At 47.4% G+C, this 25,094-nt stretch overlaps 1 protein-coding gene across 2 annotated transcripts in view; it reads right to left on the bottom strand.

The window, feature by feature from the left end:
- ACTR3B (actin related protein 3B) overlaps positions 1-25,094 on the bottom strand; it is a 69,706-nt gene that overhangs the window by 6,669 nt on the left and 37,943 nt on the right. For both annotated transcript variants that reach the window (XM_052639215.1, XM_052639214.1), the window contains 5 exons: positions 16,797-16,892; positions 15,726-15,833; positions 12,088-12,231; positions 8,927-9,100; positions 7,387-7,479 (listed from right to left, as the gene is read on the bottom strand). In XM_052639215.1, coding sequence (XP_052495175.1) covers positions 7,387-7,479; positions 8,927-9,100; positions 12,088-12,231; positions 15,726-15,833; positions 16,797-16,892 — 615 coding nt within the window. The remainder of the gene's footprint in view (positions 1-7,386; positions 7,480-8,926; positions 9,101-12,087; positions 12,232-15,725; positions 15,834-16,796; positions 16,893-25,094) is intronic.

The raw sequence follows: 25,094 nt of genomic DNA, 5'->3' as shown, positions 1-25,094 counted from the left end.
CCAGTCCATCCTAAAGGAAATCAGTCATGAATATTTACGGCAAGGACTGATGCTGAAGCTGAAACTCCAATACTTTGGCCACCTGATGCAAAGAACTGACTCACTGGAAAAAAGACCCTGATGCTGGGAAGGACTGAAGGCAGGAGGAGAAGTGGACGACAGAGGATGAGATGGTTGGATAGCATCAGCGACTTGACAGACATGAGTTTGACCAAGCTCTGGGAGATGGTGACGGACAGGGAAGTCTGGCGTGCTGCAGTCCATGGGGTCGCAGAGTCGGACACGACTGAGAGACTGATCTTATCTGAAGAAGTAAAAACTCAAAATGCACTAACTTGCTGGAAGTCTTAGCAAGACTGATTACTCATTTACTAAATTAAAGAATTCCTGCCTTCCCTTAACTGAGTCAAATAACAAAAATGCATATTTCAACTTTATTGGGATAAAATTTTTTAAAACACCGCAGCATTTTCTCTGAACTAAACCATAACAATTATGGTGTCATTTCAAATTTCTGGCCTCACTATGAACAGTCCTAACGGTGACCAAAAGCTTATTTAACAGGTGTCGGGTGATGGTCGCTGTCCCACATCAGTAAGCCTCACAAGGCGTTATGAAGCAGGGGTTGCCACACCATTTCACAGATAAAAGAGCAGGGCCAGCAGTCAAACCACAGCCCGGAGCCACACAGCAAGTAAGCTGCACGCCTGACCGCACAGCCCGAGCTTGTGGCCATGACGTTTAGAGAGCCTAATAAAATGGCGGCAGTTAACATTCACAAAGTGCGGCCCACAGCCAGGCCCGAGCTCTACCCTGCGCATGCGTTCCCTAAGCGAATCCTCGCGAGAGTTCTGAAGAACTGTTACGCTGATCGTACCCACCATGCTCCAGGGCAGGCGGCGGCTCTGAGAGCGCGAAGCGTCTCTGCACCAAACTGACGCCGCAGGAAGAAACCCCGCGGTCTTGCTCCGGAGCCTACACTCTTACATGTTACAATACAAAAAATGACGCTCCTCGAGAAACTTTCAACAAAAGCCTAAGTTCAATGTGATTCATTCTAAAGAAAATTTAAAAGACCAGGTGATCCTTTATCACACGGAACAAGAGCGGTGGGTAAGTTTCCAAGGTGCGGGTTTCTAGTAGTCCGCCCTCCTCAAGAAAGACGTTCCCCCAACACCCAGTTACCCCCTCCCACCACTCCCGTGGGATCCTGGCTGGAGATCCTGACGAGCTCAGAGCCCGCTGACCCACACGAGTATCTCAGCATGTCGGAAGGCGTCGGCTCCATCCCGTCAGCAAATACTCAGACCGGAACCCGCCCATCAAGAAGCATCACTAGTCAACACACCACCAAGTGTGTCCTGGGAGAGAAGGAAAGCTTGACCTGAGCTAGAAAAATATCAAAAACTTAAAACGCAGGCAAAGAAGCTGGACACTGAAGCAGATGAAGGGTGGAGCATTATACCATAAAAAAATGATGCTTCTGAAAAATGTTAATTCCTTAAGACAGTGTTCACAACACAATGCTAGGTTAATATACAAGATACTAAATATAAATACAGCATGATATATTTACCTACCTATATTTCAAGAAAAGGAGAAAGACAAAGTGATAACTGCTTTATTAAAAATTTTGCTACTTCTCAAATTTTCTAAATGTATTTTAATCTGGAAATAGTCATCTCTGCTCATCCACAGAGTCTAGGTTTTCCTCACTGTGTTTTCACAGTGCTGTCCACTGACTTGCTGAAAGGCCACAGACCCCAATCTGCACAGCACACCTTTCACTCATCTGCTGTTGAGACCCCCATAGTGGACTGGACTTTTCAACAAGTCCTTACTTTGCTACATAAATGTCTATTCCATGATGTGAAATAAAAAGTCTCAGTCATAATTACCTCTATAGAAGGACAGGCCCTGTCTTTATGCCAGTAAAAAACATCCTGGCCAACATCATCATATACCCTACCCAGACCTTTTTAAGTAGAAACACAAAGTCTGTATTAATAGTAAAGTCCACTGAATACCTTATATGGGATTAAAAATGACAAAAGTTCCACTCCTGTAACATTAAGTGTATTTTGTGCTAGAGGCTCTATCCTTATTCTTCATCCAGCTTAACAGATTTGCAGCGCCCCCACCCACCATCCTGTGTACCTCAGCCGGCTTCCTCTCTAAACTGTAGACACAAAATAGCTGCATGTTTTGTTGGGATCGCAGTATTTGGGTTCCTCTTGGCTCAGCTGGTAAAGAATCCGCCTGCAATGTGGGAGATGTGGGTTCGATCCCTGGGTTGGGAAGATCCCCTGGAGAAGGGAAAGGCTATCCACTCCAGTTTTGTGGCCTGGAGAATTATACAGTCCATGGAGTCATAAAGAGTTGGACAGGACTGAGCGACTTTCACTTCACTTCTTCACTCGTCCCTGAAGAGATCTCCATGCCAACTGCTCCCTACAGGCTGGGAAAACCTCAGAGTGACTAGCTGCTAACAGTAGTTCTCAATTCAGCTGCACATCAAAATCATCTAGGAAGCTTTTAAAATCCAGATGCCCAAAAAATTGTATCAGACTCTCAGGGTGAGACTCAGACATCTGTGTACTTTACTGCTCCTGGGATGATGCCCACAGACAGGGCCAAAAACATCTTGTTTCCAGCAGCATCTGCTGCCTGGAATGATGGCCTCGTGGGGAAGTCACAGGCCAAGAGCTCTCACATGCTAGTCCTCTCCAGACCCAACTTCATCACACTTAGAGACTAAACAGAAAAAGGGGCGTGTGAATACCCCTTTTAAAAATTAATTAATTTTAAAATTTTTCATTTTCGCACAGGCTTTCTCTAGTTGCAGCCAGCAGGGGCTAGTCTTCATTGCAGTGTGTGGGCTTCTCACCACAGTGGCTTCCCTTGTTGTGGAGCAAGGGTTCAGTAGTTGAGGCTCGCAGGCTCAGTAATTGTGGTATGTGGGCTTAGTTGCTCTGTGGCATGTGGAATCTTCTTGGACCAGGGATTGAACCCACGTCCCTTGCACTGGAGGCAGATTCTTACCCACTGGGCCATCAGGAAAGTCCCATGAATAACCTCCTTATCTACAGGACAGACTGAAATAAAAATTAGATTACGACTAATCCTTTGGTCTAAAACAACTGTTTGGCTTTTTTGAAGTTTCTCAGTTTTCAAAGGTACATTGTGTTCTCCACCAACTTCTTTTTCTTGCCTACTAGCCTTAGGAACATGTTAACTCAAGGCCCGAGGAGATCTCGGGGGTTTTCAGTAGGGCCTATAATAAGCCTTCTGCTCACTTCACATACAGTTTCTGCGACTGGGCCTGGGAAACACAAGAAATCCTGGCCCTACTGGTCCGGGTGGTGCCTTGGGAGCAGGTGAGGCAAAGGGGAGACACCCTCCTCTGAAGCCAAGGGCAGGCCTCAGGGCCCCAGGGAGCTGCCTCAGAGCCTTCCCCGCAGGTTCCCCGATGGCCCTCTCCACCACCAGAGCTGACCATCTGAGCCTGTGGGGACTGGAGGGACCAGGCACGAAAGCAGAAGTCAGGAGCCCAGCCTCCTGCAGGGCCTGGTGCCTGCGTGGGTAACCCAACAGGGCTCAGCAGACAGCAGTCATGAGTGTGTGTTGGTGCAAACCTGCTTCCTGCTTCCTGGGTGGTTTACTGAGCACTTGGCAGCCCCATGGCAGGTGCCTGGGACACTGACAAGAGTGGGCCCAGCAAGCAGGAAGAAGCAACAGAGAAGGAAATGACAGTAAGACTGGAGAGGAAAGATATGATCCCAAAGACATGCTCACTCAGCTCTCCAGAGCATGATGCCCGTGTGTTCTGCAGAAGCATTTGTATGTAGCATGTCTCTAACCAGAAGAGGGCTTTAGAGTTACTCATAAAATCCCACCAACCGTACATCCATGCATTTCATGAACACAGACGTCATGGTGGAAGGTTCTGTCCACAGCAAGCTCATGTCCACGCTCACAAGGAGGAGCTGACGACAGGAAGCAGGACCACAAGTACAGAGTGAATCCGAAGAACAAGGCTGCCTACCCGAGAGCCTATAGCCCAGCGTGACAGCCTCCGGAGACAACGGGCAGAGCAGTGGCCGGTGGAGGCCACAGGTCTCGGGGACAGAGAAGCCTGACAACCACACTAACTCAAAAGATACAAGCACACCTATGTTAACAGCAACTTTATTTACAATTGCCAAGACATGGAAGCCATCTAAGTGTCCATCAAGAGATGAATGGATAAAGATGTGGTACGCATATACAATGAAATGTTACTGAGCCGTAAAATGAATGAAATAATGCCATTTGCAGCAACATGGATGGACTCGGAGGGCAACAGGCTAGAGGGATAAGGCAGAAAAAAAAGTACTGTATGGTATCACATATATGGAACATAAAAAAATAAAACTAATGAACATAACAAGAAATACGACACAGCTACAGAAATAATCTGCTTCCCTGGTGGCTCAGCTGGTAAAGAATCCACCTGCAATGCGGGACACCTGGGTGATCCCTGGGTCGGGAAGATCCCCTGGAGAAGGGAACGGCTACCTACTCCAGTATTCTGACCTGGAGAATCCCATGGACTGTATAATGCATGGGGTCCCAAAGAGTCGGACACAACCAAGCAACTTTCACTTTCACTTTTCATAGAGAACAATCAGTGGTTACCAGTAGAATCAGGGGAAGAGGCAAGACAGGGGCAGGGGATTGAGAGATACAAACTATTCTGCATAAAATAAATAAGCTACAAAGATACTGTATAACTCAGGAAATATAGCCAGTATTTTATAATAACTACAAGTCCAAGACCAGTTTGCTCCATTTAACCTGGGTCCATCTAGTTCTGGGGCTCAGGGTCGTCCTCTGTTAAGTAAGGAAGGAGCTCAGGCTACCAGGCCATCTCTACTTCCTATAAGTCTACTGAAAGTGAACTCAACTGTCTAAAGAGAAAAATCTCACCCCATCATGAACCTTTGTAACCACTGGCACAAGTTTCACTTCCATTACAATGGAATGAAGACTAAAGAGAGCACAACTGTTGCGTGCTTTCATGGACATGAAGACACAGCTAATGCCAGGTGAGATTTAAGAAGTAAAGAGAACAAGGCATGAATTTTACTAAACTTAATACTCTCCTCTGTCTCTAGTTTCCCTTTCTTGCACATCTTATTGGAGGAGAGAGATGTTTAATTAAGCACATGTAACAATAAAAATCAAATCCCACTGGCCTCCAAAGTCAAATTCCCTGGGGTTCTCAGTCCCTTTGCTGGATCCCCAGGTTGGGAAATCTTTTGTGGGTCCTAGAACTTTCTTAACAGTGCGAGAATTTCTTTGGTATAACTGTTCTGCCTCCTGAGAAATCTGTATGCAGGTTAAGAAGCAAGAGTTAGAACTAGACATGGAACAGTGGACTGGTTCCAAGTTGGGAAAGGAGTATGTCAAGGCTGTAAACTGTCACCTTGTACATCATGCAAAATGCTGGGCTGGATGAAGCACAAGCTGAAATCAAGATTGCCGGGAGAAATATCAATAACCTCAGATATGCAGATGACATCACCCTTATGGCAGAAAGTGAAGAGGAACTGAAGAGCCTCTTAATGAAAGAGAGTGAAAAAGCTGGCTTAAAGTTCAACATTCAAAAAATGAACATCATGGTATATGGTTCCATCACTTCATAGCAAATAGATGGGGAAACAATGGAAACAGTGAGAGACTTTGTTTTCTTACAGACTTTATTTTCTTGCAAAATTACTGCGGATGGTGATTGCAGTCATGAAATTAAAAGATGCTTGCTCCTCGGAAGAAAAGCTATGACCAACCTAGACAGAATATTAAAAAGATACTACTTTGCTGACAAACATCTGTCTAGTCAAAGCTACAGTTTTTCCAATAGTCATGCGTGGATGTAAGAGGTGGACCATAAATAAAGCTGACCACTGAAGTATTGATGCTTCTGAACTGTGGTGTTGGAGAAGACTCTTGACAGTCCCTTAGACTGTAAGATCAAACCAGTCAGTCCTAAAGGAAATCAGTCCTGAATACTCATTGGAAGGACTGAAGCTGAAGCTCCAATACTTTGGCCACCTGATGCAAAGAACTGACTCACTGGAAAAGACCCTAATGCTGGGAAAGATTGAAGGCAGAAGGAGAAGGGGACAACAGAGGATGAGATGGTTGGATGGCATCACCAACTCAATGGACATGAGTTTGAGCAAGCTCTGGGAGTTGGTAATGGACAGGGAGGCCTAGTGTGCTGCAGTCCATGGGGTCGAAAATAGTTGGACATGTCTGAGCAACTGAACTGAACAATAAAAATCAAATTATAATTTGTTTTCACCCATAAAAAGCTGTCTACATAGGAAAATGTTCCTACATAGGAAATAATAAAAATAATATTTCTTAACTATAAAATTTCAAACAATTTTAAAACACAAAAAGTAGAAAGTAAAAATCCATCTCCCAACCCCAAGGTATTTTATTTTGAGTCTGGCATATATCATTCAAAACCTTTTCAAATATATATGTATGTATGTATGTATACAAACTACATTTTAAATCAAATCATAGTATATATAAATTTTACCATTTGCCTTCTCACTTAACAGATACTATAACGTCTTTTCATTTGCATTTTCATTGATTGGCCTCATTCTTTTTGAAGACTGCACAGTACTCTACTGTGTACGCCCTCACTCCTGAGCCTGATGGCCTCCTCTAAGCTCAGCCCCCCGAGCTGAGAAGGTAAGACTCGGCAGAGGCTGCAGGCCCAGAGCATGAGGCAGAGAGCAACCACAGGTGAAGAAGGGCCAGCTGACCAACACTTTCTGCTCTCAATATCCAGCTGTCAGCAACACCTCCTTTTATCCTGTAATTACAGAGACTAGCCTTTTCTCATTTCAGGTTTCAAAGCTCCCTGGTCACACAGAATCCTGGACAACATTATCACATGGGCATTTCCACCCAACGCTTCAGTCAGGATCTGACTTCTTTCTGACAAGAGCGCATGTGGGACAAACCTAAACACGCATGAAGCAAGACCAGCAAATTCATGGAGAGCAGGCGGGGAAGGGGTGCTTTTATCTTTTGGTCACTATGCAGGGTTAAAATTGTCCAATTTAAAATACAGCTGGCCAGATAAGAATAAAGATACAAGAAGACTTAAATTAAAAACTTCCGGTTAACTGAGTCCTATTTCCAAACATTTACATCATCGCCACTCCAAGAATAATATTTCACCAGTATGTTGGTGTTTAACAAATCCTACAAGACCCCGGTGAGACAGGAACGTCTGCACACTGATGTTAAGAACCTATTCTAAGAATGCTGGGCCTTAGGCTGTGGGATGAAACCCGAGCGCCTCCCCCAGGCGGCTGATACCTTATACAGTGGACGGCGAACGTCGATGGGGCAGTTCTGTATGACTTCATCAACAACCTCCGAGATGGACTCCATGAAATCCGGGTTGGCAAACTGAATTTTGTCCAAACATAAAAGAAACATTACATATTTCTCTCAATAACTTTTTTTTTAAGTGACTTTAATAAATACAGAATGTACTGTAACTTTTAAAACCATCAGGCTGCAATGACCACGTCAAATATTGGTATGTCAAACGAACCCAAGTGAGTGTGCGTGGGGTGACTGACGGTGACTCGTCCCGGCGACACGTGTGGGCTCAGTGAGGGGAAAACATCACACAGGAGCCAAGAGAGCCCGGCCCTGCATCAGGGGACACTGGGAATCCTGCTGCCCGAGACTGTAAGTCACATGTGTGTGACGTGTGTGATGTTATGGAAATACTGTGAGTACAGAACAAGTGTATCACTTATGAGTATTAATGTCATCTAAGAATCAGCCCAGGATACAAGAGAAAACACAGCCAGTGAATAGTCACACTGTAAACCTGAGCCAGAAGCCTGGTGGAGGCGCAAGGGCGATGGCTCGAAGGGGTGGCTTTTTAATGAAACTATGGTAACGGTCACCTCACTGCGTAAACAGTCTGATTCAGTTCTGTAAGTCAAATAAGGTAAAGTGTAAAAGAATTCAATTTTAAAAATTTGAACTATGCTTTAAAAATCAAGGACACCTTTAGTGAACTCAGGAAGGTAACACGGGGTGCCCTCCAGCTGTTCACTGGCCATGGTCAGGTCCGTGCCTGTTTTAAATCTATAATATCAAAAGGCACGAATGAGGGTTAAGATTGTGGTGAGGCAATACTGTGAGCCATCTCCCTGCACGAAAGGTCACACACACCTGGAAACAGGCAGCAGCGTGTAACCGACCTAGCAAAAGCAAACTGAATTAGAAAAATAAACCAAAATACGAATATAACCCATTTTATTACATCTTAAGAAGCTGTCTCTCCATTACTGTACCTGCAAGAGTTAATAATAACTCTCTGTGACTATAGTTAACACAGCGAGGCCTGTAATTCCTAAAGCCCGTCTAACTGCTGGAAAGGCTGCTGCTCAGACAGGAGCTCTAACTTTAATTTGCAGCAGGAAACACGGCAGGACCCACTGTCTGGGGTTCAAAACCGGAGTTGGGGCGGACGTTCACAAAGCATGGAAAGGTCACGTGCCCTCCTACACCCACACTGAGGGTCTGCCGGGATCAACCAATTTTCTGGTTACTGTGACAGCAACTCCATCTCCACTATCTTCTATTGCTCTTAACCTTCTGATTAAGCGTCTTCCTAATCACTTGTTATCTATCTTTTCAACAGAGAGCCAGGTCTAAAGAGGGCAGCAGTCAAGCAGGTGATCACACAGGGTGCTGTAACAGCTGCAGAGGGTGGGGCGGGCGCCCGGCGGTCCTCACGGGAAGGCGGCCCGAGGACTGCTGCCTACAGACACCAGGGGGCAGCATCGCTCCACCACACACGCGGACTTCGCTCTCCGAAAGCCCGCCTCTTTACCTCCGGGTGAAAGAAAATCTCAGGGCCCAGGAACCTTTCGTAGCCGACATCTATGACGAACTTCTTCTGGTTGATGGCGTTGATCCCCGTGTACTGTTTGATCCACTTCCGAGGATCCACGTCGTACTTGGCGAACTCCTTGACTATATCAGGGCAGATGTAGCAGTATTTCTCCTGCAGACAGACACACACACACACACAAAGTCACCAGAGTCTGCCTCTGACCAAGACCCAGTAACCCCCAGCCCTGGACACCCCGAAACCAGTCCTGCCTGCTCATCACAACTCCAGTGCGGACACGGCCAGGCCTCACAGACTTTTCATGACTCTGCTCCGGACTGTGAGTGAACCTGCTTGCTTTACAGCTCAGCTACGCATCTTAGCCTTTCCCTCGTATTCTGCTGCTGACCAGCTGAAGTACTGTCTGGCGGCATGTACTAAGTATCTCGTCTCCATCTCCTGTCTTCCCATTCCTCGTGGGCCCCACACGGCACCTGCCCGGGCACTCACGGCCGTCCACCCTGACCAGCAGACCTGCGCCGCAGCCCCACACTGAGCACGGCCGACTTCAGCCGGATGCCGAACACGGCTGATCCCGGGTCGTGAACCTGCTGTGCAGTCTGACACGGCAGGGCCACCAACTCCACAACATGGACACACTGGACTCACAACAAAACACACACACACCCCTGCCCACTGGAGCACACACTCCAGCGCAGTCAGGAGAGTAAGCAACGACCGTGGCGAATAAGCAGACCACACGGCACCTTACAAGGTGCCAGGTGCCACGGATGAAAGAAGAGGCCGATGGGCAGGACGGAGCGGCCGCGCGCTGCGGCCTGAGAACCGCTCCTGGTTTTCACCCGGAGACCAGCACCAGCCTGAGACGTGCCCAGTGTCTCCCTGGCGTCTGGTGGTGCTCCCCTGGGGATCTCTGGTCAATCACCTGTCCTGAGAGCTGACCTCAGCAGAGCAGCAGGTGGCTCTTGGGTACCAGATCCTGAAATAAAGCTCCCTGTGGGCAACGTGGGCTGTGTTCACCACCAGGCACAGAGCTCATGCTCACCGCACATTTTAGGGCCTCTGAAGGTGGTTTCACGATAGTAAGTTTGAAGTGTCCTAGAATCCGTGAAACAGACCCTAATGCCATCCTTGATATACTCTGTCAAATTATGAGCTCCACAACACTGTGCTCGTTAATATCACAGTGAGTCCACGCGACTGCCAGTCTGCAGACTGCAGAAACACGCCGCTGCCCTGGAGGCCTGCTCAGCGTCTCAGGGCACCGCAGCTGCTCCAAGCGACGGCACGAACACCTCCGTGACGCTGCACGGGGCACGGCCGTCTCTGCACTAAGCTCGGGACCCCTGGAGGCCTGCTCAGCGTCTCAGGGCACCGCAGCTGCTCCAAGCGACGGCACGAACACCTCCGTGACGCTGCACGGGGCACGGCCGTCTCTGCACTAAGCTCGGGACCCCTGGAGGCCTGCTCAGCGTCTCAGGGCACCGCAGCTGCTCCAAGCGACGGCACGAACACCTCCGTGACGCTGCACGGGGCACGGCCGTGTCTGCACTAAGCTCGGGACCCCCGCTGCCAGGCCCGTGAGTGCCAGGCCCACCAGCCTCAGGCCTGCGGAGACCACCCCCATGGGGTGCAGGGGCCGCACCACCTTTCCAGGACACCCCCACCCCGGTCTCAGGGAGGAGTAAGTGGAGGACTAACCACAGGCCAGGCAGCTGGCTGGAGGGACAAGGGTCTCTCAGCCCCCACCTCACAGCTAAGCCACACACTGTGCGGCCTCAACACACCAGACCCAGGGTCAGGGTCAGCACCAGGTTCCAGAAGGCCCGCGACGAAGGAAAGGCCACCACCACAGGGACCCGGAAAGCAGCCCCCTAGTCACCGCTCAGGGCTCTGCTCCCCCACATCCACCCCAAGGGCCGGTCACGTGCGTGACAGAGGGGGCGGGGAGGGGACGAGAAGAAAGGCGAGGAAGGGAGGGCAAATGGGGGAGGTTTCAGTCTAAAAGGACGCTTCCGTGAGCTTCCCGGGGGAGAGGGCGGATCTGGGGTTGGGCCGGGGCCATGAGTTCGGCTCTGAGGCGCCCCCTCCCTGGAAGCTCCTGTCCTGGACACCCAGGGCAGCAGGGGCCCCTCCTCGCAGGAGCCCCAGCCCCAGAACACCTGTGCTCACCGAGGGCGGGGAAACAAGGGAGTGCCCCCTTGCTCCCTTTCCTTCAAGCCCCCTACTGGGTGCTTAGTGGGGGACAGGCAGGGGAGGCTGAACTCCCCGAGGTTCAGATGCTGTGTGCTCTATGAGAAGGGGAGACGCCCAAGGCCCCCTGTCGCCCCCACACTTAAATGCTTCTCTGTAAACAAAACCCTTGCTCTTCATCTGTATGACAATCAGCCTTGTGTTATGAAGACTCTCTTGCATTTTGGCTATAATAAAAAACAGTAATTTGTCCTGATTTTCAGTAATTTGTCCTGATTTTCAACCTGGAAAGAAAGCTCCTTTAAAAAGGGTCTATCAGCTGCTACATACAGAGAAACACAAAGACCAGACTGATGAGCCCGGTCAAGCAGGCACTTTTAGAAAGGCTCGGTAGGACGTTTTTCTTCTCATCTTACTGATTTGATCTTTAAAGCCCTCTGAAACCTTTCCAGCATGGTCATTACAGTCTAGAAACGACAGGGGGCGGGGTGGGGGGGGCGCCGATCAATGACCCCACCCTGGAACAGCATTACTCTGAGCTGTAATTCACAGGGCTCAGAACCACACTCTACAGGTGCTGGAAATGCGTCTGAATGCTGGCTGACTTCACCAGACTCCTGACGTCACTGCTGCTGCTCTCTAAGCTACAGATGAACTTGGAGGGAGGGGAAGCAGACAGGCTCAGCTAACTGAAGTTCTAACCTAATTAGGCTCCTTGAAATGATGCTGGCCTGGGTCTGGGGTTCAACCCCAGCCACCAAGCTGCCCTCATTAACAGCAGGAACCCCCACAATCATAAATGGTTGGAGACACACGTTCTCTCGGGGAGGGAGGAGGAAGGAAGATGAAGCTGGGGGCAGGGGCGGGGCTGGGGGCAGTGGCAGCAAGGGAACCCTCCAAACACCATTTCTCTCTCCCCCAGACAGCCAGCCCCCGCCTGTCTCTACCTTGATGGCTTTGGCGGTCTCCAGCGACTGCTCCGGGGGGATCCCCGCCTCCCGCTCCCGCAGCAGCTGCTGGATAAAATAGGTGATGTCCCGCCCTGCGATCGGGATGTGCTTGATGCAGCTTCCAATCACGTAGCCTTCTGCCTAGGGAAGGAGGGGAAAAGCCAAGGGAGAGGCCTGTGAGCAAGTCCAGGAGGCACAGGCTCCCAGCGCTGCCCGCCCAGCACCACGGCGTTTCCTGCGGCCACACGCACTGTCTGCGGAGGGCTCGCTCGGGCCTGGAGCCGAGTGTGGTTCTGTTAGTAGAACCTGACGTTTTCATCAAGAATGTGAAGAGAAAACCCTATAAAACTGTTCATTTCCAAAAAGTACGGCTGCCAGTCAGAACAACAGATGAATCCTCCTTTCATTCTCTAACAAAAAGGAAAAAGTTTTATTTATAAGTGTTACAGCAACTAGAAATGGACCTGTAGTGAAAAGTCAGCAATCTGGTTAGCAGGCGGGACGCAGATTCCAACAACCTGGACTCAGTCCGGTTCCACAGGCGTGGGCTGAGGGACCGTGGATGCTGGTAACACGTTTCAGCCTCGACGCCCTCATCCATAATGTGGGGCAAATGGGGTGGATGTTGGTGATAAAGCCTTCATGGGTAAGTCCAGCACCTAGCCTGTCCCAGGCAGGTAGTAAGCGCCCAATAAGCGGTCCCCTCCACCGTAGAGTGAGCGGCACTGCTCAGGGATGATGACTGGTTAGCCCACCTGAGCGCTCCGCATGGGGGACCACACTGGGAGGGACTGGGCTGTCCTCTGCCAGTGCCAGCTAGGAGCTGAAGCCCGGTGCCCCTGCCCACTGCCCTGCGGGCACAGCTGCCACAGAAGCCAAGCTGGGCGCCTCCAGCTCGCTCCAGGGAGCTGACGGTTAGCGAGGAGCCCGACCCCAGCTTCCTCGAGTGAAGAAGGTACCCTCAGAATCTCCCGTGAAGCCTGGTCTCCTGGGCCACGAGCCCCTGGGACAGAGCAGACAGAGGCTGCTCCATGTTACGGCGTGTCAGCCCTAACAACTGTAAGCACAGACACCATCACAAGTTAAGCTGCAGGAACAAGTCCCTGAGCTCCCCTTGGGGTTTCTTCTGACGTAACTCCATCTAGCAGAGAAGCTGCGGCCTTTCCAAAGAGTCCAAGCCATTTATTAAATATTTTAAGATCAAGATAAAAGATATGAACAAATTATTGAAATAATAAAGATCAATATAAACACTCATAAGAGTATGAGCTCACTCTGACACAAACCACTCACAATTTTTATATTCTATGCCTTGCGTTAGTCACTCAGTCTTTGTAACCCGCCAGGCTCCTCTGTCCGTGGAATTCCCCAGGCAAGAACACTGGAGTGGGTTGCTGTTCCCTTCTCCAGGGGATCTTCCTGACACAGGGATCAAACTCAGGTCTCCCACACTGCAGGCAGGTTCTTTACCATCTATGCTTTATATATAACACGTTCTAAAATGAATTCAACCAGTGTTCAATCAGCTTCATCACAGCATTAAATATATTAAAACGCCCCACAAAACCAACAACAGGAAAATAAATGAGTGATGCTATACCCAGAGGGTGGGCTATTACATAGTGACTATTTTTTTCACAGAATATTTAACCATACATTAGGGATAAACCAATATGCAAAATGTAAATTTAGGATTACACTGCACAATCAGAATACAAAATCAGACACAAAATACTCTAATTCTGCTTAATATACATGCACGTGTGTTTAGGAGCTTAGAAAGACGTAACCAAAAGCATAATGCAGTCCTCTGGGTGGGTATTACAGGTCTTTTTTTCCCTTCTCTATTCCTCCAGATTTTGTTCAACAAATGTAATTTTTATAATCAGGAAAATAATGGAAATATAAAACAGATAAAAAGCTGAACAAAAGCTTTCTCTGTGGGCCTGAACACCATGTAGAAGTTTTCTTTTCTTCTCCTCAACCAGGTGCCAGAGGGAGGCAAAGAGCAAGGTACCGTCCAGACCCAGGTCTGCCCTGTCTCTGAGGGCGTGACCTCCTCAGCGGTAACCTCGAGGGTCTCCAACACCGGTCATGGCCCTCAAGAGCAGGGAGGGCTCAGGGCCCAGCGGAGGGTGCTCCACCGGCACAGAGAAGGCTCTGCCTCATCTCTCCTCACCCCCCGCCCCCGGGGCTGGGGCACGCTGGCAGGAGGGCAGGCAGGAAGAATGCGGCTGTATCCTCCTGACTGTGGACACAGGAATCTTCCCCTGCAGTGAACGCTGGCCTTCCAGGAATTAAAGCTTTAGCATATTAGTGTATCACTTCTCAAATGCCTGAAATGGAATGGTGACTATTTTTTCAATCAAAGTAAATGAATTACTTTTAAAGAAAACACCCAGTTTGCACTTTTAAAAGTTACACACACACACACACACACGCACCCATATATGCAGAAAACACACGTGCAGTATCCATTGATAACTAGTAACAGGGCTGAATCTGAGTCTGGAGGAGGTAGATGAGGAATCAGAGAGGGTCTGACTGTCCACCGTGCGCCCCCTGCAGGCAGCTTCAATTCATCTTTAAAAGAGCAAACCAAATAATTCGCTTCCCCGGTGGCTCAGCTGGTAAAGAATCTGCCTGCAATGCGGGAGACCTGGGCTCGATCCGGTAAAGAATCTGCCTGCAATGCGGGAGACCTGGGCTCGATCCCTGGGTCGGGAAGATCCCCTTTGGAGAAGGGAACAGATACCCGCTCCAGTATTCTGGCCTGGAGAATTTTATGGAATGTATAATCCACGGGGTCACAAACAGTTGGACACGACTGAGTGACTTTCACTTTCAAATAATTAATTTAAATAGTCCACTGGACTGAAAGAAAAAACAGATAGTGTTCTCTTAAAGCCTGAATTAAGAAATCACTTCTCTAATACTTTGAAATTTAAAACCAAAAAGTGACATTACAGGGTATTCTGCAGGCCAAAATGAACAATCATCCCCGGAAAGTGAAACTCAGTCATGTCCAACTCTGCAACTCTATGGACCGTAGCCCCTCTGTCCGTGGGAGTCTCCAAGCAAGAATACTGGAGTGCGGCGCAATTCCATCCTCCAAGGAATCTTTCCAGCCTAGGGACTGAACCTCGGTCTCCTGCACTGCAGGCAGATTCTTTACCATCTGAGCCACCAGGGAAGCTCCCTTTCTTGGCTCTTAAATAAGAAGCAAGAAGCAATTCCTCTAAAGCAGGAGCTGGGTCAAGCTACCCACCTCTTGTCACACAGCAAAGAGGTCATCCTGAGCTACTGATACCCAAGCAGACAGCTCAGAACGTGAGCCAGGAAGACCCCCTGGTAATGTACCACTGGATCACGTGGAGCCCAGGAGACCCCAAACCACCGCTGACATTCTGACTGCAGGAACCGCCCACTGCAGATCCCACACTGCCAGCACCACGGACACTGGGCGCTGTCTTCTTTCTCACATTCCTAGGTTTAAAACTCCTGCTACCTTTGCTGAGTACAGCCATGTCTTCTAAAGTGGTGTCTTAACTTCAGAAGGGTGTTTTCCCTTCGTCTCTTCCCTCCCCTCCGATCGGGTGAGGCCCACAGAGTGAAGCCCTGAAGATGCCGCTTACCACTGGGATGGCGTGGGTGACCCCGTCCCCGCTGTCGATGACAATCCCCGTTAACGTGCGTTCGCCCACCTGGCGCGACGTCCACGAAGCGGCCAGAGCCAGCACTGCCTGCACGGGAGACACGGAGACCATGAGCCTTCAGGGAGACTCTTCCCAAGGCCTTCACCTGCGGGTTCTCAGGCTCAGTCAAGCCTTCTCCTGCTCAGCAAGTCTGAGTAACTCCTTCCCTTCCCCACCCTCCATCCTCCCCCCAGAATTCAGATCCCAGTCCCATGGGGGACTAGCATGCAAATTCTGTAGGCTTCACCTGAGGAGTCAAGCCTTCCGCAAAATAAAGCAGAGTCTTGCTAAGAAAAGCTGGTGAGAACCACCAGAGGTTGGGGCATGTGCTGTCTCCCAGATTAATTTTCTATGTTAACTCCTCCTCCTCCTCTTCCTTAGAAGTGAAGGACCAGAGTATGCAGAAAATATTTTGGGAGATACGTTTTAAAAATTTATTCCCAAAAATCTCAGTTTCTTTATATAGAATAGCAGGTAAACAACAACAACCAAAACCAACAAAAAACCCACATTAAGAACAATTAGCTTCTACAAACTCATGGAGCCCAAATCCCAAAGCGGGGACCCTCTAGAGACCCTTGTTTTGTTTTTCAACAAATTCTATAGCATCTTTTCCTTTTTATGATCAGAAGTGAAAGAAGCCAAAAAAGAACCATTGTCTCAAGCTTGTCACCCACATACCTTAGATGCTAATGTATGTGAAAAGACAAAAGCTGGACAACTCCATACCAGCAATAAAAACATAATCGATCCCAGAACATGTTTGTACAGCATTTGAGTTCAAACCCAAATACTGTGTGTGTGTTTGTATGCGTGTGTTTCAGTATGTCAGGGTGTGTGTGCGCGTGTGTGTGCGTGCGTGCGTGCATGCGTGCGTGCGTGCGTGCGTGTGTGTGGAGGGTGCAGAAAAGGAAGAACACACGGCAGTCTCACAACAGGGGCCTTTAGGATCACCTCCACTATGAGACAGCCAAGGATATTTATGAATCATAAAAATCACTCTGCTTTTACCTGAACTGCAATGTAGAGTCCTGGGACATTAAACGATTCAAACATAATTTCTGCGAGATACTCTCGATTTTCCGGTGTATTCAGTGGTGGTTCTGTCTGTAAGAAAACATTCACTATATGTAGCATTCACTCAAATTTCATGTCACTACAAGAGAATCGTAAAAACGTTACCCTAAAAGCATGATAACTAGGCTGCTGTACCATTTCCTAATTTCACAGGTAAGGCACACCCAGGGAATACTCTAAAGAAATCTGTACTTTAAGAAACAGGTCTTACAGCTCCTAATGTCTTAGGAGCTTTGACACAGCAGAGCAAAAACCTCTCTAAACACTTCTGCTCTTACTAGCCACCCCCAAAACAAGAACCAGACACAGAAAAGGAAACTCTATCTTCGATAATGCAACACCCACACACCCTGAAGCTGAGGAGACCTGTGGCGAGTTGCCACGGGCAGTAACCCCACTCCCACCCCCCGAGACAAGAGAGGACACCAAGAAGGGGAAGGACCGGTGACTCCAGATGGCAGGCCAGCCACGCGGGTCTCCAGAGAAGAGCTGAAGCAGGGCGCCCCCGCGTGGAACAGACCAGTCTGAGCAGAGAAGAGCTGAGAAGCCTCCCTCCCCGGAGCCCCAGCTGCTGTGAGAGCACAGGCCACAAGGTCAGATGAGGCAGCTTTGCCATCAGCTTCGAGGCAGAAAGACCCACGCAGAAGCGGCTTCGCCCAGACCCGCTTCACCCGCGCCCGGCCCAAACTCACACGCAGAGCTGTCCAGAACTCCCTTCATTCCAAGATGAGGAAAGAACTCAAAGAAACCAGCCAAAGGCCGTGTAAAAACACCGCAAGAGAAAGGGAGGGAAGACAGAAAACTAGCAGGAAAAACAAACGGCAGACAAAAAAACATTTACCCAGAAAAACAGAGAAAAACGAAGCAGGTGAAAATCACAGTAAAGACGTTTCAGAAAATTGAAGTATCTGTTTTAAAATAGCCACCATTATCAAAGAGGAGGAAGTAAACAGGATCACAGAAAGAGAAAAAGAATAAACCTGCTTTTTGTCATTCAGCAGTATGTTGTGAACACTTTTCCATGTCAATAAATATGGACATACATCATATATTTAAGCTGCAAAAAAAGAAAAGAAAGAAAAAATAAATATATAAAAATTCTCTGGGCCTTTAGGCAAAATTCCACGTTACCCTTTGTTATAGACTGAGCTGTGTCTCCCAGAATTCCTGCGTTGAAGCCCCAACCCTTGTGTGAATGCATCTGGAGACGAAGCCTCTAGGGAGGGAAGAGGGGTACATGAGGTCATAGGGGAGCCCTAATTCCACAGGGTTAATGTCTTTGCAAGAAAAGGAAGACACACCGGAGAGCTCTCTTTCACACCAGCACAGAGGGAAGACTGTGGAGGACATGAAGAGGTCAGGAAGAAAGGTCTCACCAGACACCAACCTGATGGCACCCTGACTTCAGACCTGAAGCCTCTAGAACTCTGAGAACACTGTGGGATTTTACCACGCTTAGTCTGGAAAAGCAGCCCCTTCATGGATCACAGATCTGTCATGGTGGAGGGGCTTGCGTAACTCAATGAAGTGATGAGCCGTGCCCTGCAGGGCGACCAAAGATGGATGGGTCATGGTGGAGAGTTCTGACAAAACATGGTTCATTGGAAGAGAAAATGGCAACCTACTCCAGTATTCCTGCCAGAAGAACCTCATGAATAGTACGAAAAGGCAAAAAGATATGGCATCAGAAGATGGACCGCCCCCCCTGGTCGAAAAGTTTCCAATATGCTACTGGGGAAGAGCTGAGAAAAGCTCCAGATACTTTGGCCACCTGATAAGAAGAGCTGACTCAGTGGAAAAGACCCTGATGCTGGGAAAGCTTGAGGGCAAGAGAACGGGATGACAAAGGATGAGATGGTTGTATGGCATCATCAACTCTACAGACACGAGTTTAAGCAAACTCCAGGAGATAGTGAAGGACAGGGAAGCCTAGCGAGCTGCAGTCCACGGGGTCACAAAGAGTCAGACACGACTTAGCGACTCAACAACAACAAATGTTCAAGCACACTAGAACACCCTTAAAGCACAGAAAGTACAGCCAGCCTCGGCCATCAACACAGACATGTGTGTGCCACTGGGTCACTTACAGGGTCTTCAGGGCAGGAAGGTGTGGCCACACTGCTCACCAATTGTGTTGCAAAAACAAATCTTCCCTGAGAGCTCAGCTGATAAAGATCTGCCTGCAATGCGGGAGACCTGGGTTCGATTCCTGGGTTGGGAAGATCCCCTGGGGAAGGGAGTGGTTCCAGTATTCTGGCCTGGAGAGTTCCATGGACTGTATAGTCCAACGGGTCGCAAAGAGTCGGACATGACAGAGCAACTTTCACTTTTAAACATATAAGAACCTGGGAGAATCTCATTCCTATGAAGCTTTCCTGAATTAACTATTAGGAGATAAGCTTTAGCCAAACAATAAAAATGCAGAAAGTACAACCAATGACTCACAGTGAGCAATTAATCCATTTAAGGTGTAGAAATAAAGATTTTTCTTTTCTGAGAATTATAGCTATAGAACAGAATGTAAACACTGTAAATTAAATCAGCAGGACCAGTATTGAGTTGAGAGGTATACATGGAAAGGAGGAAAGAATAAAAAGACATTGATACCCTCGTATCATGGAATCAAAAAATAATTGTTTTATTGACAGAGTATCACATACATTAGTATACATAACGTTACAGACGTAAATATTAGACTGTTTAGTCAAAGTGTTAGTTGTGTCCAACTCTTTGCAACCCCATGGACTACAGCCAGGCTCCTTCATCTGTGGAATTCTCCAGGCAGGAATAGTGGAGTGGGTAGCCATTCCCTTCTCCAGCGGATCTTCTTGACCCAGGGATCGAACCCCAGTCTCCTGTACTGCAGGCGATTCTTTACCCTGTGAGCCACCAAGGGAAGCCCAGTGTTCAGTAACAATCAGTCCAAAGCAAGTGACAGAGGAAAGAAAGAGAAGGTAAGAAAAATGTGGAAATGTAACAACCTAGTCACTAAGCACAGGAGGAAGTAGTCACCCCTACAAATATAAGTAAATACGCAAAAGTATAGCTACATTAAATTTTTTTTTTAAATACTGAGTCTTGGGACAAAAAAAGGGAAATACCAGAAAAGTCCAAATCTGGATTGTGGATGAGTTAGCAGCATCACATCAATGTTGATTTTCTAGTTTTGATAATTACATTGCGGTTATGAAAGATGTTAACAGGGAGCTGGAGGAAGAGTATATGGAAGTAATCTGTAAAGATTTTTTTTAAACCTTCAAGTCTAACGTTCTTTCAAAATAGTTTAAACTGTACAAAGTAACTAAAACAATTTTTAAAAATCACTGAATTATCAGGAAGAACTCACCCAAGAGAAATCAAAGAGGAAAATCAAACCTGAGTTTTCAAACATGAATTCACAAACAAAACACATCAAAACCAGACACCACAGCAGGCAGCAAAACAGCTGAGCCGAGGCCACACCAGCCTGGCCAAGAGGAGAGTTCTGTGGTCCACACCCCGCCTTCAATTTTCCTAAGTTTGGAAAGTGACTTCCTCTCTCTATGCACAATTAGCACTGACCTCACAGGAGCCTAAACCGAGGCAGCACCTGGCATGTGGTGAGTTATTGTTACCAAAAGCATCAGCAAGGAGCAGTGAGAAAACGCCTACTAGTGACACAGTCTCTTGGCTGAGACCACGAAACAAAATCACATTACCCTGTCCAGGCAAAAAACAAAAAGTGCCTCAGAGAGGCACTGTTCCTAAGATCGGAAAAAACGTAAATGCCCATCACTAGTGGCACCCCACTCCAGTACTCTTGCCTGGAGAATCCCAGGGAGGGGGGAGCCTGGTGGGCTGCCGTCTCTGGGGTCGCAGTCGGACACGACTGAAGCGACTTAGCAGCAGCAGGAACTGACGCAACAGATGACACCACGTCCATAAACACAGCCTTCCGCAGCCATTAAAAAGGGTGGGCTCCATGGGTGCTGATACGAAACACTCTCTCGAATGAGCTGTTAAATGAACACTCCTAAAAGTTCTTCTGTGTCAACAACTTCAAGAAAAATAAAAGAAGGTGTGTGGTGGAGAGGAAGGGGAGCTGCTTGAAGGGCAGAGTGTCAGATTATGAGATGGGAACATTTCAGAGACCTGTCACAGCACAGGGTTAAAACAAGCAACACCGCTGGACTAAACACTAACATATGGTTAAACAGGTTCATTTCACACAATGCTTTTCATCACAATTGAGCCTAAAATAAAATTTAAAGCCCAAGATGTACAGCAGTGTGTGTATCTTGTTACCACGGTACAAACAAGCCCATGTGCAGTCCCCATGCCTGCACACTGAGCTCTCTGGTTAAGACCCAGGAAAGGGGGGGTCCTCTCAGGAATGTGTCCTCTCAGGATGCAAACCTGGGAGGCAGCGCAGAGCAGAGAGGAGACCCCATGGACTGGAAGCCCTCTGCACCTTCTGACCCCGCGCTGTGTGCTGTCTCTTCAAACAAGTCAGTCTGGCCGTCGACGGCGGGCTTTAGTTCAGACTCCTGTCTAGCAACTAAGGCAAAGCTCAAACACAGTGCCTCAAGCAAGTTTTAATCACTGTAATTAGAATCAGTATATTCCCCGGATGGGAGAGAGAACACAATCTTAAGGAAGAAATAATAGAGTCATCAAAAGCAGACTGTAAATAAGGGATCTAAAAGTCACCCAGCAACATGTAACTTATTTTAACGTGCCAACCTCAAGGTGTTTCGATTAAACCTGTTACTCCCTTAAAAAAAAAAAAAAAAGCCCCAGCACATAGTCAGCACAGTGCTACAACTCCTGTTTTACCATTTCTTTCATTTAAAGCACATGAGTAATAGCTGCAGGTTTCAACAGTACTGGCTACCAAATATCTCCTTAAAGTACTTCCTATCAACCTGAAAAACAAAGGCTGTTGGTGGGGTTAAATAACTGGGTAAATACATGCAAACGCTGAGTGGGGGAGGGGCAGGGCACAGAGGAGGGGCTGGGTAAACGCCAGCTCTACTATTGATAACCTAACTCACACCAGAAGAAATTATATATATTAACTACAGAGATCTACAAAATCTTTTCTCACCTTGAAGAGGAATGCAAGCACCTTAATAAGTACATTTTATAAACAAAGCATCTAAACTAAAGTAGAGGGGAAAAAGGATCAGGAAAAGACGAAAACTGCATGAGAAGTGTGCATGCTAACAGGGAGTGTTTCTCGTCTCCCGGCCAAGAGCTGCCTGTTTGGTCTGAAGCAAAACCTGAGCCTATGGAAGACGTCCCCAGCAAGAAAACAGATGAAGCCAGGCTCCTGGATTCTTCCTGGGTTTGAGTTCAGTGTCAACTGGTGCTCCAAATAAATCCCAGACGGATGAAAATCACGTGTCAACATCAAAGGAGAATAGGCTTACTACATAAAAATTCACAGGTATAGAAGTTCAAAACATAATGTGCAAAGGGGGGGGGAGGATGACAAAAACAAGTATGTGCTCCGGACAAAAGGTTGCTACCTATTATAAGAGTTCACAGTATGTAAGAGTTCACAGTATAAACAAAATGTGGTACATACAAACAAGAACATTTATCAGCCCTAAAAAGGACGGAAATCCTGCTATGCCACAATGTGGCTGAAGCCTGAAGACATTATACTAAGTGAAGCAAGCCAGTCACGAAAGGGCAAATACTGTTCAAGTCGGCTCGTATGAGGGCCTGGAACAGCTGCAGTCACAGAGACACAAAGGCAGGGGAGCGGGGGAGGGGAGAGGGGGGAGTCGTTCTTTCCCGGGGTCAGAGAGCCAGTCTGGAAGATGAACCAGTCCTAGAGGTGGATGGTGCCGCACAACAGTGTGAATGTATTCCATTCACCAAACCGGACAATCAAAAATGGTTAAAATGGTAAATTTTACAGTATGTACATTTTACCACAAAAGAAATTTGTGTTGTTCAGTCTATCAGTCACACCCGAATCTTTGTGACTCCACGAACTGCCCTCACCATCTCCTGGAGTTTGCTCAAACTCATGTGCACCGAGTCGGTGATGCCATCAACCATCTCATCCTCTGTCATCCCCTTCTCCCCTTGCCTTCGAGCTTTCCCAGCATCAGTCTTTTCCAATGAGTTGCATCAGGTGGCCAAAGTATTAGAGCTTCAGCTTCAGCATCAGTCCTTCCAATGAATAATCAGGGTTGATTTCTTTTAGGATGGACTGGTTGGATCTCCTTGCATTTCAAGGGACTCTCAAGAGTCTTCCCCAACACTACAGTTCAGAAGCACCAATTCTTCAGTGTTCAGCCTTCTTTATGCTCTGCCCGTCACATGTGTACATGACTACTGGAAAAACCAGAGCTTTGATTAGACGGACCTTTGTCGGCAAAATATGCTCTCTAGGTTTGTCACAGCTTTTCTTCCAAGGAGCAAGCGTCTTTTAATTTCATGGCAGCAGTCACTGTCCACTGCAATTGTGGAACCCAAGAAATAAAATCTGTTACTGTTTCCACTTTTTCCATTCATTCGTCACAAATAGGACCAGATGCGAAAATCTTTCTTCCCTGGTGGTTCAGACAGTGAAGAATTACCTGCAGTGCAGGAGACCCAGGTTCAATCCCTGGGTTGGGCAGATCCCCAGAGAAGGGAATGGCTACCCACTCGGGTGCTCTCTTGCCTGGAGAATCGCATGGATGGAGAAGCCTGGTGGGCTGGTACATGGGGTCACAAAGAGTTGGATGCGACTGAGTGACTAACACATTAAAAAAAACTTCTAAGTTAAAAAAAATTCATAGAAATCACAGCTATAGGAAAAGCAATATAACACTGATATGTAAAAACACAGCACAGAACATGAAGAGGCAATTCACAAAAGAGGATGGACAACCAACATATGAAAAAGGTTTAAGGCCCAAGTTATTAAAAATGGAGATTAATGTCAAATAATCAAAAATATTAATCCAGTTCTGCCAGGAGTTCAAATGATGTGGTCTCTTGTACACTAAAGATTTCAGTATGAAATGGTACGCTAAAGATTCAAAGTTGTTAATACTTCTGGACCCCAAAATCATATTAATACATAACTTTTATATTTTTAACATAAAAAGTATTCTAAATATAGAAAAAACTACGCAAAGATTACTTCATATTACTTCTTATAAAACCAAGAAACTGGAAGTGAGAGTAAACATCTAAAAATAGTGGAAGTGCTAAACAGACGGGAAATATTCACTGGATAGAGGATTATATAGCCACTAAACTGAGGATTACGAAAACCTCTCCCCTCATGGGGGAGAGGGATGGAAAACACAATATTGATGCAAAACATATAAAAACACAGTGAAAAGATTAAGTGAAGATATGCTAAATATTAAAATGTATGTTAATGGCATAGGGGTGTGAAAAGTCTCCCAGATATCTTCCAAATTTTCTAATTCACACTTACAGTTCTATACTAAAAAGTCTTTACAAATGTTGTGAAATCTGGGGTTACAGCTTGTGTGCAAAGTTCCACAGAAATGCCCAGTACAGCTCTCTGATGTATTTATCCAGATGGAGAGACTCACAGAGGCAGGGCAGCGAGCAGAGCCGGGAAGCGGCCTGCTGGCTCCCAGCACAGGCGACCTCGCCACACCCGGCCAGAGTGTTAAGACATTGAATGGGATCTTGCCTTGCCACTGTCTTCATACCCACGGTCACATTACTACGGCAGGCAATGCGAGTTCCCTACCCAGCACCTAGCCTCCCTTCTGCTTTAATGACAGACCACTGATCAATCATGGGCCCACAGGAAAAGCATTTCCCAGACTTCCTGAAGGACAGGGACGGCTAAGTGAGTAAGTTCTGGCCAACAAGAAGCTAAAGTTGGTGGATATGGCTTCTAGGAGAGCTCCTTACAAGGGTGAAGGGAGACTCAAGTAGCAGACTCCCTTCTGCTGCTCTTAACACCTTCCTGGAATGCAGAGGTGATGACTGGAGCTGCAGCAGTCAATCTGTGGTCATAAGGTAACCTTTGAATGGAAGCCATGTGCTAAACAGATCTCCAATGACACAAGGAAGCTGCCCTGCTTACTACAAATGTATTTAAGAAAAACAGAACCCTTAACTTGCTTACACCACTGCATTTTACACTTCAATTACTTGCTACCAAACAATTCACCATCTGGGAAGAATTTACCTTAAAATCTGTATACTTCCATTTAAGGGAATGTTTTCAATATAATTAGGTTCTCCTGGTTCCCAAATTAA

The sequence above is a fragment of the Budorcas taxicolor genome, chromosome 4, assembly GCF_023091745.1.
Source record: "Budorcas taxicolor isolate Tak-1 chromosome 4, Takin1.1, whole genome shotgun sequence".
Lineage (NCBI taxonomy): Eukaryota > Metazoa > Chordata > Mammalia > Artiodactyla > Bovidae > Budorcas > Budorcas taxicolor.
The sequence above is the reverse complement of the archived record's forward strand: the minus strand, read 5'-3'. Positions and strand labels throughout refer to the sequence as shown.